Source organism: Mugil cephalus, chromosome 11, assembly GCF_022458985.1.
Source record: "Mugil cephalus isolate CIBA_MC_2020 chromosome 11, CIBA_Mcephalus_1.1, whole genome shotgun sequence".
NCBI classification, from domain to species: domain Eukaryota; kingdom Metazoa; phylum Chordata; class Actinopteri; order Mugiliformes; family Mugilidae; genus Mugil; species Mugil cephalus.
In genome coordinates this window covers 9410480-9424049 of record NC_061780.1, presented here as the reverse complement: position 1 = coordinate 9424049, position 13570 = coordinate 9410480, and the positions used below count along the sequence as shown (strand labels likewise).

Sequence of the window (13570 nt, the reverse complement as noted above, 5' to 3'; positions counted from 1 at the left end):
ATACTCATAGATGTTTACTTGTGTATATGAAATTGATGAGTTTTACAATGAACAGAACATTTGTGAATGTAATTATGAAAAATGTATTTTATACCTCTGTATATATATATTATATAAGAATTAAACAAGCTGCAAAGTACCATATTTCTCTTTAATGAGAGCAATTAAAGAAAATTTGTGCAAGTCAACTGAAAATCTGAGAAAATCGCATTTACAAAAAATCTCTCTCAAAAATGAAACTAAAGCACAGTCTATATAATTGTTTTTGGACCAGACAGTGGTCATCAAATAAGAATATGACGGAACTTGAACTTTGACAACAAAGGTCTCGTTCTACATCCTCTATCATTTCTTATTTATATGCTTGTTTTTTGTTAAGAAACAACAGCATGTTGACATGAATCAGGATCTACGAGTATACGTCTGTGATGTCTCATGTGTGGGTTATTTCCCTGCGCCCCCTCTGTCTCACACTTTTTTAAAAACTTTTTTAGAAATGATTACGGTGTCATAAACGTATTAGTATTTACTGTGAACGCGAACTTAGTATCGATATTTTTATGTGGAGATCGATTCCACACAAAAAAACAAACACACACACAGAGATCGGAAGTATCGATATTTCTGGATCGTGTGTGTGTGTGTCTGTATGAGTGTGTGTGTGTCTGATGTGAACAGTCAAATCGTAATGGCGACTGCTGGGACAGCAGACTCGGGATCAGCAGCCCCGACAGGTATGTAGTGGACGTGTCTTGCTCATTTGCTGTGTTAAAACGGGAATATAAACTTATCATTGGGACATTTTGTGGCGACTACAATCCTGTGACGCGGTTGCTATGCGATCTATCAAGTCCCGCTTAGCCAGTTAGCTTGTTAGCATCAACCTAACAATCGAGCTGGGCTATGCCTAGCCTGGTTAGCTGCCTAGTTAACGAACTATAGTGTTGTTGTGAACGATCGATCGCACGTATTTACAACGAGACGTGTATTGATTTGTTAATTTTGAAAACACAACGTAAGCAATTCTTTGGACCACGTTCGTGTTTTGTTATCAAGCCGGTGGCCGTCCCGTTTACGGTATATACGGTATGTTTTGGGGGGGCGGGTAATGTGGCAGTTGCTAGACTCGGGAGGTAAAATGGTGTGGCTAAGTTAAAATGGGTCTAATGATAAACTTATGAACGGTACGTGTTTAATGAAAGCTCTTTGAAATCCATGGGAAGCAAGCGGCTAGCTACTCGCCTCCCCCCTGTTACAACCCTCCTCTTGGTCCGTCTGTACGTGTCCACGTTCAGGTCTTTTTGTTTAAAGAAAACGTACTGTACAGGAATCGATCCCACTTCACCCCCTACTCTTTTTTTTAAAGTTTCACGGTTTAGATGGTTCATTAAACCGATCGGCGATGTCGCTGATTTGAGGAATTCTTTAAACCACTGATGCAGACATGTCATGCCTATCTAGTTACTGAGCAGGCTTCATTCACTTAGCCTGCTGCTGCTGCTGCTGCTGTTCAGCTGATGAAAGATCTGATTTATTTCAAATTCACCCAGTGCACAGTGAATGTCTCATTAACTGGGTCTGACCCTGTTTCCAGGCTTGCTTCCTCTCCAGTGTCTTATTTTCTTAGGATGGGACAGATAAGGAGGACGGTGCCACTTGCTAATCCACTTACTAGCCGCCCTGCGAGTTGCTTTTTTCCCTGCAACCGCCCTGTCTGAATCAGTGAATAAAAATAGTGGCTCTGAAGCACTCTTGTGGCTCCCACACGACTGACTTCCAAGAGGCTATACGAATACGAGAGACGGCATTTTATCAAACGCAGCCTCACAGACATTTGACTGAGGGTAACATAATGTGGTTTCTGTTGTACCAGCACTTATTGGCGTTGTTTCCTAGTAGGGGGGCCAATAACTGGTATATTTTTGGACAGAAAGCGATCTTGTCGCCTTGTTTAGGCTACAGGCTCCACGCAAACTAGACCGTCAGGGACCTGTCCAGAGTACAGAGAGGAACAGATGGTTTTCCTATTGTCGTAAGGACTGCCTCTGTCGAGCCAGTCATTGTTAAGTAATTGGGTTAGTCTAATTCCTACTGAAGCTGCTGTACAGTGTGTGTTATTAACTGAATGATCTTAATTATTCTGCCAATCAGGAAACTGATTTGTCTATGACATTACAGAAAGCCATTTAAAAATTGTGCATCACAATATTTTAGCCGATCATCAGTCTAAACTCTCCATGTGAAAACAGTTTGCTGTATAATAGAACAAAAGCACACCAAAATGTCAACTTCGAGGTGCCGGGGTAATTTAATTGACCGATAGTTTAATCTCTAGATAAAGCACCTGTATGAGACACGGATTTGAGTTGATGTGGTGTTGCTTATTTACTGGGTTAAGTCGGTTAGGCTGACCGTGTCCTGCTCCGCAGATATAAGGACTCGTTTCTGGAGGAGAGCGTTACAGCGAGGTACTCGCATGGTTGCCCGTGACTCCTTTCTGTGTGTGCGAGCAGAAACTGCATGCCGATATAGTGTGTTGTTTTACATAATGAGAGGGAATGTGGGCAGAATGATGCTCATTGTTTCCCGGCGGATTGCAGTGTGTCCTTGTGTTAACTCTGAACAGATGCATGGCATCCAGTCATTCCTTATTACCAGGGTTATTACTCGCACGTTTCTTTTGCTGAGTCGTCTGCGTAGTGTGCATCACCTGGAGTGATTTTTTTTGGGGGGGGGGATGTCGATACTTTTTCTACACACACATTGTTGTTACTACAGGTGTATAATCTTCTATCCCTTTGTTTATATTGACCTGTGGTGCTGCAGTGCTGCAGTAGACGTTGCCATTGGTTACATACTAGAGGTGATTGCAGAGGGGGCGAGATCGTACGTTTATACAGCAAGTTTACGTAAGGACACAGGAGGTTGTGTTATTTCAGTTGTGTGCCTTCCTTACAAAGCTCCTGTGCTTGAATCTACCTTCATGTCTGTGGTTATTAAGACGATGCATTTTATACACACATCCAAACGTGCCTTTGCTTTGTGTTGGCTTAAACTATAACATGTGTACATAACAATGTGGTACGCTGATCGTTTGCTAATTGGACTGATTCAAGAAACATTTTAACGTATTGACTTACTAACGTATGACTCGTGTGAGGCATAAAGTAGGCTGGAAATGGTACTGTATTTTTGAAAGGAGGCTGCAATGTTGACAGACACCCACAGGGAGCGGATGAATATGGAGCAGCCAGCTCAGGGGACAAGTAGCTCCAGTTCACGTAGAAGAGCTGGTGTATCGGGTGCAGCGGTTAGTAACAGTGGTCGCATTTAGGTCTGGACTCATCGTTGGCCTCGTAGTCATCAGCCGGCGCTGAAAATAGCCATGCTAATTAACCAGCGGGCCGTTTTATAACCAGTCATTAACGGATTCCACCCTGGTATAAACTTCCAAATCCAACTCTGCAAAATTAATTTCGCATATTAACTTTACTGTGACTGCATGGGTTGACTTTACATGGGTCTAATGGAAACCGAACAAAGGCGAATGCCGTTCTTAAAGCCTGTGCATTACGATATTATCATTTTCCTTTTGAGTTCCCGAGCCGCGTCTTTCTCTAACTGTAAACCACAATGCAATCTGTTTTTCTGTCTCCAGGGACCAGCAGCATTCGGAAAATGGCCCCAGCAGAGGTAAGGATGTCAGGAACACCTCCGCATTAAGTACAGCTCCAGCGTAATAACGCCATAGAAGAAGAGACAATGGAGCATTGCTCATTCGTTAAACAGTGTTGATAAAAAAAAAAAGTACAAAATAATCAGAATTTAATTAATAATTAACAAATGTAATGTACACGAAACTGTTGGTCACACACCGTTAACAGACTGAGTCACATGTGATTATCACCCTCGTGCGTCCACACAATGTGAGCTTCATTGAAAGTCCAGTCACTTATCAACCCCGTTGGCTGGGTTACAACGCTTGTTACAGCATATCCACTCTACAGCCAGCTGTTTACAAGCACAAACACACCCATCACACCATCTTTGATTTGATTTTTGTTTTGCTCTGTTTCTGCCCTCAGATGCCCGGCTCCTCGGGCACGACTCAGAGCATGAAGAAGACCATCGGACACCGGGGAGTCGAGACCACCACAGGGGAGACCACCTACAAAAAGGTCAGGGCAGGCGGCGGGGTCACTGACACCGGTGGTTTGTTTACACCCCGCGCTCCGCTGGGGCAGCGGTGGCGCATGGTGGTGGAAAATGTGCCATGTGCAGGCCCACATGTTTCGGTGTTTATATTCTAAAATTAGTTTGGAAGTTTCTCGCACCAGAAGCCCAAGAATAGACGGTGAAACGGCAGAAGTCACGAGGGGGAAATTATGAGCTCGTCGAAGTGCTTACATGCTTTTCCCCTCTGACCTCCCCAGACCACGTCATCTGCCCTGAAAGGTGCAATCCAACTGGGCATCACTCACACAGTCGGCAGCTTGAGCCAAAAGGCGGAGAGAGACGTCCTCATGCAGGATTTCGTCGTGGTCGAAAGCATCTTCTTCCCCGGGTAATACAAATATAATTGGAAACAAAAACAAAACAAAGAAAACACAATGGCTTTTATTCTTTCATTTGACTGTGTTTAATAGTCTTTCTATCTTTGTCTCTCGTGCGTTTCCAGTGAAGGCAGTAACCTGACTCCCGCTCACCACTACAGTGACTTTCGCTTTAAGACCTATGCTCCCATTGCCTTTCGTTACTTCAGAGAACTGTTTGGCATTCGGCCTGATGACTACCTGGTTAGTACTCACGGCAAACACGCACGCACAACAACGACCAGCCCTTGTTATGGCTTTAGTCAGTCTTCCTGTGTGAGATTATGTACATATTTGAAGTGGGTTTAGCCCTTCTTTGGCGACACACGCCCCACAAGAAGATGAAAACCTAATGAACGCAGCCTGGAGACTTTCTCATTCACTGTGACGACTTTTTGAAGTACTGATTTCTGACCACACGCCATCAAAACCCATCGCTCATAAGTGGCGGCATCGTCGTGTTTGTCGGCGCCATGGGCGTGGGCCTGAATGTGAAGCCTTAGTCTTTTTGAAGAACTTTTCGTCATATGCTCCTGATTGTTTCTCTGCTGTCTATTGCACTCGTTACACGCTAAAAACTAAAATAAAAACAGCTTTGACGCGACATTAATGCGGACTCTCCGCTCTCTTGAAGTATTCACTGTGTAACGAGCCGCTGATCGAGCTGTCGAACCCCGGAGCCAGCGGATCCCTCTTCTACGTCTCAAGTGACGATGAGTTCATCATCAAGACTGTTCAACACAAAGAGGCTGAGTTCCTCCAGAAACTCCTACCTGGTTACTTCATGGTGAGTCTAGATGGAGTTGAAAGCGGGCGTGTGTCCTGGATGAGTAATTATTAGTGCGTTAATTATCAAAAGAGTAGGAGGTTTAACTGGGTGGGACGTCTTAATAATTCATTTCTAATTCAGGCGTGTTATGCTGCACATCTTACACCTTGTTCATATTCTTTCTCCCTACCAGAATATAAACCAAAACAAACGCACACTTCTACCCAAGTTCTACGGACTATATTGCGTTCAGGCGGGCGGCAAGAATATCCGTATTGTAGTGATGAACAATCTCCTGCCTCGAATCATCCCCATGCACCTCAAATATGACCTGAAAGGCTCCACCTACAAGAGAAGAGCTTCCCCAAAGGAAAGAGAAAAGGCTGTTCCCATTTACAAAGACCTGGACTTTATCCAGGACTTGCCCGACGGCCTGTTGCTGGAAGCAGACAACTACAATGCTCTGTGCAAAACAATACAGAGGGACTGCTTGGTGAGTCATGCATTTATTTATAGATTGCTTTAATTATTGTCGTGTATTAGTGCATAATAATGTGTTTACTCTTGTTTCATTATTACTCATTGTTGCTATATCGTCTGTGGCGCTGCCTGTGAAACTGTGGGTGTCGATACAAGTTGCTTCCTGACGTCAGATCATTTAGTTTTTGCGTGTTTCATGCAGCTCTTGCAGAGTTTCAAGATCATGGACTACAGTCTGTTGATGGGCATCCACAACATGGACCAAGCCAGTCGGGAGCGGGAGCGCGCCGTGGGGAATTCCGGCGACAGCGCCGGGTCGGAGGGCGCCGTCACCCCAGATCAGCGCCGGCCACAGGCCCAAAAAAGTCTGTACTGTACGGCCATGGAGTCCATCCAGGGGGAGGCTCGAGGGAAGGGAGCTTTGGATTCAGAAGACCAGTGAGTCTGACCCCCATCAGCAGAACGGTGTTTGACATAGTGTTTTTTTTTGTTGTTTTTTTTTTGTGTCTGACGTGCACTGTCTCTGCTCATTCCAGCATGGGAGGTATTCCAGCGCGCAATAATAAAGGAGAGAGGCTGCTGATCTATATCGGCATCATTGACATTCTCCAGTCCTACAGGTAGAACCCAAAGCAGCTCGATCTGTCCCTCGTTTATTTTTTTTGCTCCTATGTTGTTCCTACGTTACTCATCTCTATAAGTTGGAATAAATGGTGATATTCTGTCACATTATTCAGGTTCATTAAGAAGTTGGAGCACTCCTGGAAGGCCCTGGTTCACGATGGGGTAACACACTTAATGTTTTTTCATTGGCACGCTTAACAACAAATATTTTGATGATATTTAATTTGATTTTATAAATAACTGAAACAAGGGAGATGCTTTTGGTAGGGCTGTTGATTTTGATGGAGTTGAGGAACCTAGAGTCTGTCGGGGTGTAACAGTCCTTGTCGTTTCACCGCTTTAGGACACGGTTTCAGTTCACAGACCTGGCTTCTATGCAGACCGTTTCCAGCAGTTCATGTGCAACACAGTATTCAAGAAAATCCCGCGTGAGTATCACGATACAAGTACCACAATAACCCGAGGCACTGCTGCAAACTCGAGTATGAAAAATCCTTGTGTCAGGATTCACGATGTTTACAGAAGTGTCCTCTGCCCCCTCAGTGAAACCATCGCCATCCAAGAAGAGTCGTGGTGGAGGTCAGGGAGGTCTTAGGCGGGCCCCCACCCTGGGAGCTCCCACCCCACTCTCCCATGCGACAGGACAGTCAGTACTCTACCACAGCCATTTTAAAAGCACGGAGTCGGAGGCCGACAGTGGTAAGAGCTAAGGCATCAGAAGTAATCTTATCCACAGGCACAATTACGTTTATAGCTGTAATTTGTGATAAATTGGTGTGTAGGGTTTAAATAAGGACATCCACAGATTTTCCTTTTCATGCCTGACTCTTTCAGAAGTGAAGAAGCTGCTCGGTGGTAAATTATTATGTTCCCTTCACAGACTTATGACAGTAATTCACTTTCTTATTAACCACTGTTCTCAGGCGTGCAGTCGGGCAGACCAGACCTGGTTCCTAGAACGCCACCGCTGGCAGACAACCCTGCCGACTGTGAGGCCAACCTGTCCACATCATCATTAGGCAGCACGGGCATCGCCTGCACCTCTCCCCCCTTACGGTAACACCTCTAGCCCCCCCCCTCCCCACCCCCGTCCACTTTTACACTGCGTTTTAACGTCTTCTCGTCTTATTCTGACATTTCTGCCTGTGCAGGTCTGTGGGAGTGGAAGTGCACAAATCTGCAAATACAGACTTTGACCAGGGCGCTTTCCACAGGTACACAAGTCAATAAAAAGGCACTCAGTTGTTTTCCCGTCGCTTGTTTTGTTATGGTGCTTCATTCATTTCCTTCTCTCTTCCCAGTTTGGGGGCGGAAGGGGCTCTTGATACTTCAGGCAACCTGTCTGGAAATGAAGACGTAGTTTCCCTGTCAGACATCATCCCCGAGACCAACATCTGTTTCGTAAGTCCGATCGACTGCTGATAATCTCATCGTTAAACCTGTTGAACACCTTTGACAGTCTACTGACATCGGTTTACTCCTCACAGTAAAAAGGAAACAGATTCCCATCTGAAGACGAGGCGCCTTGTGATGGAAGTGAGGCAAAAGAGCGAATGAAAGTCTCCCGTCCACCGAAGATCCCTCCGTTGCACCTCTGTTGTTTTCTCACCTCTGCAACACACGCGGGGGCCGCGGGACGCAAAACAACAAGGTGCAGTGGAGGTTTGTCGCGGAGGGGAACGCAACGATGGGAATATCCAGAACGAGACCATGTGTGGTAGGCTTTAGGCTTCCCCAGCCATCAACACTGTCACTGTGCGCGCATATTTGTCCACATTGTCTTTGACGTTACACCCAGAAAAAGGCTCACGACACTGGAGTGGCAGCGCGATATTGACGAGTTCGTCTGCTGCAAAGACGCGTAAAACAAAATGGGTTATGGAAGTCGCCAGTGGATGGTGAGGGCAGTCAAATTATCCATGAAGAGACAGTCATCCTGCCCACTGTTCACAGCATGAAGAGATGTGAGTGGGTAGTGACTGTTCAGTAGGAACACGCACACACACACACACACACTTATAAGCACATGAAGGATATACTCTAAACAAGAGTGAACACATTTCTGTGTTCATGCACAGTCTAAGTGGGTTCACATTTCTGTGACTCACACTCTAAGTGTTCCTGTTAATGCACATACATTTCCCCTCTGCACTCCTCATCGGCAGAGGCACTCTGAACTATCAATACTTCTCCCAGTGTCATCTATAGAAATCACTCAAATCAACACTCGCCGCTGTCGACTCTGCAGTCATGTATGCATTTCTCTTTACCGACTGCGGACGGACAGTATTTGTTTTGAAAACGGCAGATGGATGGATCAGGCCCGTTTTTCTTTCTCGTTACGTTTTAAGTTATTGTTCTGGAAGCCACAGTGGAGCCAGATCACGCCACTGCTGAATGTACATTTCTGATGTTTTTTTTTTTTTTTTTTTTCTTGTGTAAAATGTGTCTTATCAACATGGCAGACAACACTGACGCAACCCTGAAAGTCTCCCCCTCTGATGTGGCCGTACGAGCGAATGAGTGCAAAGAGCTGCCGGCGGCGTTGTTGCTGGCTGGTAGGCGCTCTTGAATGGTGATCATTCATTGCTGTCTGTCATGTCTGTGCCTTTTCACGTTTGTCGCTCTCCTACCGCGAATGAACAACCGACGCGTTCACAGGCTGGCGTTCCTGTTAGAAACCTGCCTTATCACTACAGCTGAAGTCATGAAACTGCCACTCGTACATGTCCGGACCAACCAGCCGGTGATCGGAAAGAATTTCAGATTTTGATCTAAACACTAGAACAATCCCCATGTTGGTTACGTGCATGCTAGGTATTCATCATTTCAATTCTGCTAACATCAGACGTAAGGATGTCTGCCTCTTGTTCGTTTCTGCTGGTTACAGAAATGACACTCGCCCACATCCGCCCTCGGACCAACATTACTAACACCTGTATAAGTGTTTTTTTTTTTCCATTTTATTTGATTTGTTTTTCTACGTAGTCTTACTTGGTTTTTTATGTCGAACTAAGCTTCGTTTTCGCATGTGTTTATTTTATTGTTTGTGGCACTAAACAAGCTACTGAGATGGCTTTGGCAGAAAGGTTATTACTACTCCACGAGATGCTTTTTGCAGAAGGAATTTGAATCACTACAGAGTGACTGTAGCAACGCCAACGACATCATCTCATTTAAGGAATTGCTGTTGAGCACATGTGGTCTATGCAGTGGAGAGGCAGACGGGGGGAAACGTTAGATGTAAATTTCGAAGGGAGGAAATTTGTCAAAGATGCACAGTTGAGGATTTCAGACTGCGTTGTTTTTTTTTGTTTGTTTTGTTTTATAATGAAGTTGTGGCACCAAAGAGAAGAGAGGAGCAGAGAGGACAGATGAAGAGTTCCTGTGAATGTTCAGGACCCAGTACAGATGATTATATTAGACACTCCTGGACATTAGATTCCTGCATGGACTGATGTGTTCTGTATGGTAATAACACTGGGTTGACCTGTGTTTTAAAGACATATTATTAAACTGGAGGTCTTTCTTGTTTTTTTTGTTTTGTTTTGTTTTTTTTCCATATGAATTTTATGTCTGGTATCCTGTATCTAACATAAAAAGAGCCCCGTAAAATATTATTCTTCATCAAATCATTGGTTTTCATTGCAGCCTGAGACATTTCAAGATTTAGCTCCACATTCCTGTGAAGTTCAAGTTGAAGTTACCACAACTGTGGTAGCTATATGTACCAGCTTGGTGCGGCTGGGATAATGTACTTGAAACTAAATGCTTCTGCTTGTTTCAAACATCAGCCTAAAATTGTGATTCAGTCCGTCGAGTGTTAACCATCCACCAAAGAAAACACTCCACGAGTCTCTTTCCGATTTGGGGAAAAAAAAAAAAAAAAATCCAGATTATATTTTGTTACATCTGGATTTTTTTTGTTGCAACTTTTATATACGTTTGTGGCACTGGTTGATTGCTGGATGCGGATCAGTCCTGTCGCTGTCACTAAATACACCATGGCACAAGAACAAAACGTCATCCTTCGGTGCTCAGAGGGTAGTGCATTCAGTAAAGACACTACAATGAATTTTAAGTACTTTAATATGAACCACAATCTGCCACCTTTCAGCTCTGAGAAGAATATTTATTGATATGATTGCTGTAGGTTGAAATGACAAACATTGTATTGTGTAACTTAGATGATTGTAAGTAAACTGTATACTGACAGAAGGATGTCTGAACCTTTATAGCGTGTATTGCCTATAAGGAGGGACTATTTGACAATTTCTCTTTTTATATTTCATGTTTAGATTGTGATATGACAGATATATTCTCTCCATGATGATTCTGGGTCGATAATTTCCCATGCTTTTTTCTACATGAATGTTTCACACGTTGCTGGTCGTCCTATATGCTTCAATTACTATATTTTTACTGTGTATAAAATGTGTATATGTACATAGTCACGGAAATGCCTTCTCATGCAATATGTGCTGCCTGTTCCTCCTGCCATGTTTCAGTTATGTGGTGGTGATTTTCATGTCGGATTTTAAAGGATTAAACATATTTTCTAAATCTGAGTTCTGGTTATATTATTTCAGAATATTAGCTTATTCTGTCTTAACTGGGATTTGAATACATTTTTTTTTTTTTTTTTAATTGATGCTGCTGTACGCATCTTCAGGCTTCTCGTCCACCAAAACCTGCCCTTTGATTTCATACTCCAGGGCTCTCCAGTTGTATATGTTTCCCGGGGTGAAGATGGTGTCATCCACATAGCGTTTGATCTCAGCGGTAGAGAGGATGTAGTTCCACATGTGGACTTTAGAAATCATACCTACGAATGTCTGAGTGACATCAAAATCCCCACCATATGAATCTTGCTCTTGTCCCATGATGGTGAAGGCCTCTCCGCTGATGGGCTGACCAGATTTGATGAATCTCTTGATGGTTCGCTTACCGTCCACCCACAGCTGAGCTAGGCCAGTGTCAGAGCTCCAGGTGGCACACAAAGAGTGCCAGGTGTTTGGGGGAAATGACAGTGACAGAAAGTCCGCAGCCCCGTCCTGAACGTGCATCTTGATGACATGCTCTGAACTCGGTTTGAAGAGCAGGAAGTGATTGTCCTGCGCGCGAGTCGCCGAAGAGAAGAGTGAATAGTTTCTGGTGAGATCTGTGAGGAATCTAAACCGAAGTGTCATCAGTGAGAAAACCACGGCAAACAATTCTTACTTAGTCTGATTACGTGACTCCTTACCTGAGACAGAGAGTTACGGCACTCATTTGGTTAGTAGTAGATCTGAGGAGTTTCACATAACTTTCTGTGGTCTCTGCAGGGAAGACAAATACTTTCCCAGACAAATCTGCAGGCGTGGGAAAGATAACCAAACAAGTGTTTAGGAGAGAAAGGGTCATCAAAGACTAAACTGTTACAGAAAGTGTTCCATGCAAATGCTGCAGTTTGACCCTTTGTGAACGTGAGCGTTAAGTGAACGGGGTTAACCTACTGTACCTTGGGGCGCTCCACAGCATGTCGCAAACATCACCATCAAAAGTAAGAATTTTTCCATCTGAGAGTTCAAAAAGTTAGTAATTAAATACTTTGTGTAATTTCTCTTATAATATCCTATTCATTTTCATTCATGAAACCTTTATCAGGTTCCAAGCACCAAATGAAGTGATTCTTTTTACTCATGGAAAGAAATCATATCATGTTGTTTCCATTGAACGATGCAAAAATATCAAATTGATTAGCACCATGACACAAATGATCAAATCTGAAAGATAAAAATCTCAATTACAAAACATATGTTTAAAAAGTAAGTTTCAAAATGGATTTTACCTTGTAGACCCGCTGTGAAACCTTCGTGGTTATGATTGTATCCAGTTTGGGGGCTTGTGACCTGTTTTTATTTGAAAGACAAACATTACTGGGTTGCTATCAGCACGGAGGACTTAGGACTCTTGCACAAAATAAAACAAAAAAAGTTTTAGAACACCCTAAAATTTCAGCTTTTATTGAAATATATGCACTTTAATGCCATGTTGTACTCTGAATGTGGATGTTGTGAAAGCATGGAACAAATAACTGACTGATGTGTAAAAAAAAAAAAAGAAATCATGGAATCAATTTATTGACCAAATGTATTTTAAACTTTGCCTTATCAAAGTAGCCACCACTGGCAGATGTTAACATCTCAACACACATTCACACAGTGGAATTCAAGTATTCTTCATATTATTCTTCAGGTCTTTCCCAGTTCTGATGCAGAAGTTCCTATAAATGGTTGACACTGGTAAGGTGCTTTGCTTCTTCTGTCAAGTTCATCCCAAACCAGCTCAGTGGGATTAAAGGCTGGAGACTGTGCCGGTCCATGTTTTCAAGCCTGCCATCTTGTTCTTTTTTTTTTTTTTACCAAAGGTAGTTCTGGCACAGCTTGGACTTATGCATGCTGATGCAGAATGTTAAGAGAGGTGAGGCATATTTCATTCTTCATTTTCTGCACAAGCAAATAGGGGCACACCACTGCCGTTTCCATTTAGGATTCTGAGTAGACTAACCATCGTTTCACCAAAAATCCTACGTGAGGAACTACACATTTCAAATTTTGATTCATCAGTTCACAACACCTTCTCAGCCTTTTCCTTTTCCACTGATGGTATTTCATGTCCCAGACAAGCCTCTCTGTTTGTTGTCCTGTGAGCCGCTAGTTAACAAGCTGTTTGACTATCAGAAACTTGTCCTCCAATTTTGCTGTGGCTTTCAGTCTGACAGACTTTCCCCCAGTTTCTAAATGGAGAAGGTAAGTATTATGATGGTCTGTCTCTCACCCATTGTTAATTGCCGTTTTTTTCTCCACCGTTTTAAAGCAGCTCACTACTTTCTGGAGTACAATTCCATGCAAATAGTGCTCACAAGGGCATGGTGCCACAGTTTGTTCCAGCACATACTGTTATGCAGACATAAGGTGGGTTAGAAGTATTCAAGGAAAGTTGGGATAGCACAAACTTGGAAGGCTTGATCAGCCTCCATTGCTGCCAAAACAGGCTTTAGTCATCAAGTCTTGTCCTTTGTACCATTTCGAGCTGTTCATTTGGACTTGAACTACTTGAATTT

General features: G+C 43.4%; 2 protein-coding genes across 3 annotated transcripts; one reads left to right on the top strand and one right to left on the bottom strand.

Annotated features, from left to right (window-relative positions):
* Positions 1-612: 612 nt before the first annotated feature.
* On the top strand, positions 613-11033 carry LOC125016611 (phosphatidylinositol 4-phosphate 5-kinase type-1 alpha-like). 2 transcript variants are annotated; one of them, XM_047599200.1, is made up of 17 exons: positions 650-734; positions 2430-2468; positions 3659-3693; positions 4086-4178; positions 4434-4564; positions 4679-4796; positions 5227-5379; positions 5555-5854; positions 6044-6279; positions 6378-6461; positions 6579-6627; positions 6809-6893; positions 7009-7164; positions 7389-7521; positions 7617-7679; positions 7767-7866; positions 7953-11033. In XM_047599200.1, exons 1-17 carry the CDS (start codon positions 650-652, stop codon positions 7953-7955), a joined length of 1863 nt encoding a protein of 620 aa, XP_047455156.1. In that variant the 3' UTR covers positions 7956-11033. The 2 variants fall into 2 exon arrangements, with proteins under 2 accessions (XP_047455157.1, XP_047455156.1); XM_047599201.1 differs by lacking the exon at positions 2430-2468 and having other exon boundaries at positions 613-734.
* On the bottom strand, positions 10537-12373 carry LOC125016612 (C-reactive protein-like). Its single transcript, XM_047599202.1, has 4 exons — positions 12296-12373; positions 11966-12023; positions 11711-11816; positions 10537-11637 (listed from the first exon to the last, which is right to left on the bottom strand). Exons 2-4 carry the CDS (start codon positions 12021-12023, stop codon positions 11109-11111), a joined length of 693 nt encoding a protein of 230 aa, XP_047455158.1. The 5' UTR covers positions 12296-12373; the 3' UTR covers positions 10537-11108.
* Between the last annotated feature and the right edge of the window lie 1197 nt (positions 12374-13570).

Bases quoted from the DNA above. Each gene is read 5' to 3' on its own strand.
- LOC125016611 (XM_047599200.1), top strand. From the start codon at position 650: ATGAGTGTGTGTGTGTCTGATGTGAACAGTCAAATCGTAATGGCGACT. The intron at 5,380-5,554 runs GTGAGTCTAGAT...TCTCCCTACCAG, and splicing joins TCCTACCTGGTTACTTCATG to AATATAAACCAAAACAAACG. The intron at 5,855-6,043 runs GTGAGTCATGCA...TGTTTCATGCAG, and splicing joins CAATACAGAGGGACTGCTTG to CTCTTGCAGAGTTTCAAGAT.
- LOC125016612 (XM_047599202.1), bottom strand. From the start codon at position 12,023: ATGGAAAAATTCTTACTTTTGATGGTGATGTTTGCGACATGCTGTGGA. The intron at 11,817-11,965 runs GTACAGTAGGTT...CCACGCCTGCAG, and splicing joins ATGCTGTGGAGCGCCCCAAG to ATTTGTCTGGGAAAGTATTT. The intron at 11,638-11,710 runs GTAAGGAGTCAC...ACTTCGGTTTAG, and splicing joins GCCGTAACTCTCTGTCTCAG to ATTCCTCACAGATCTCACCA.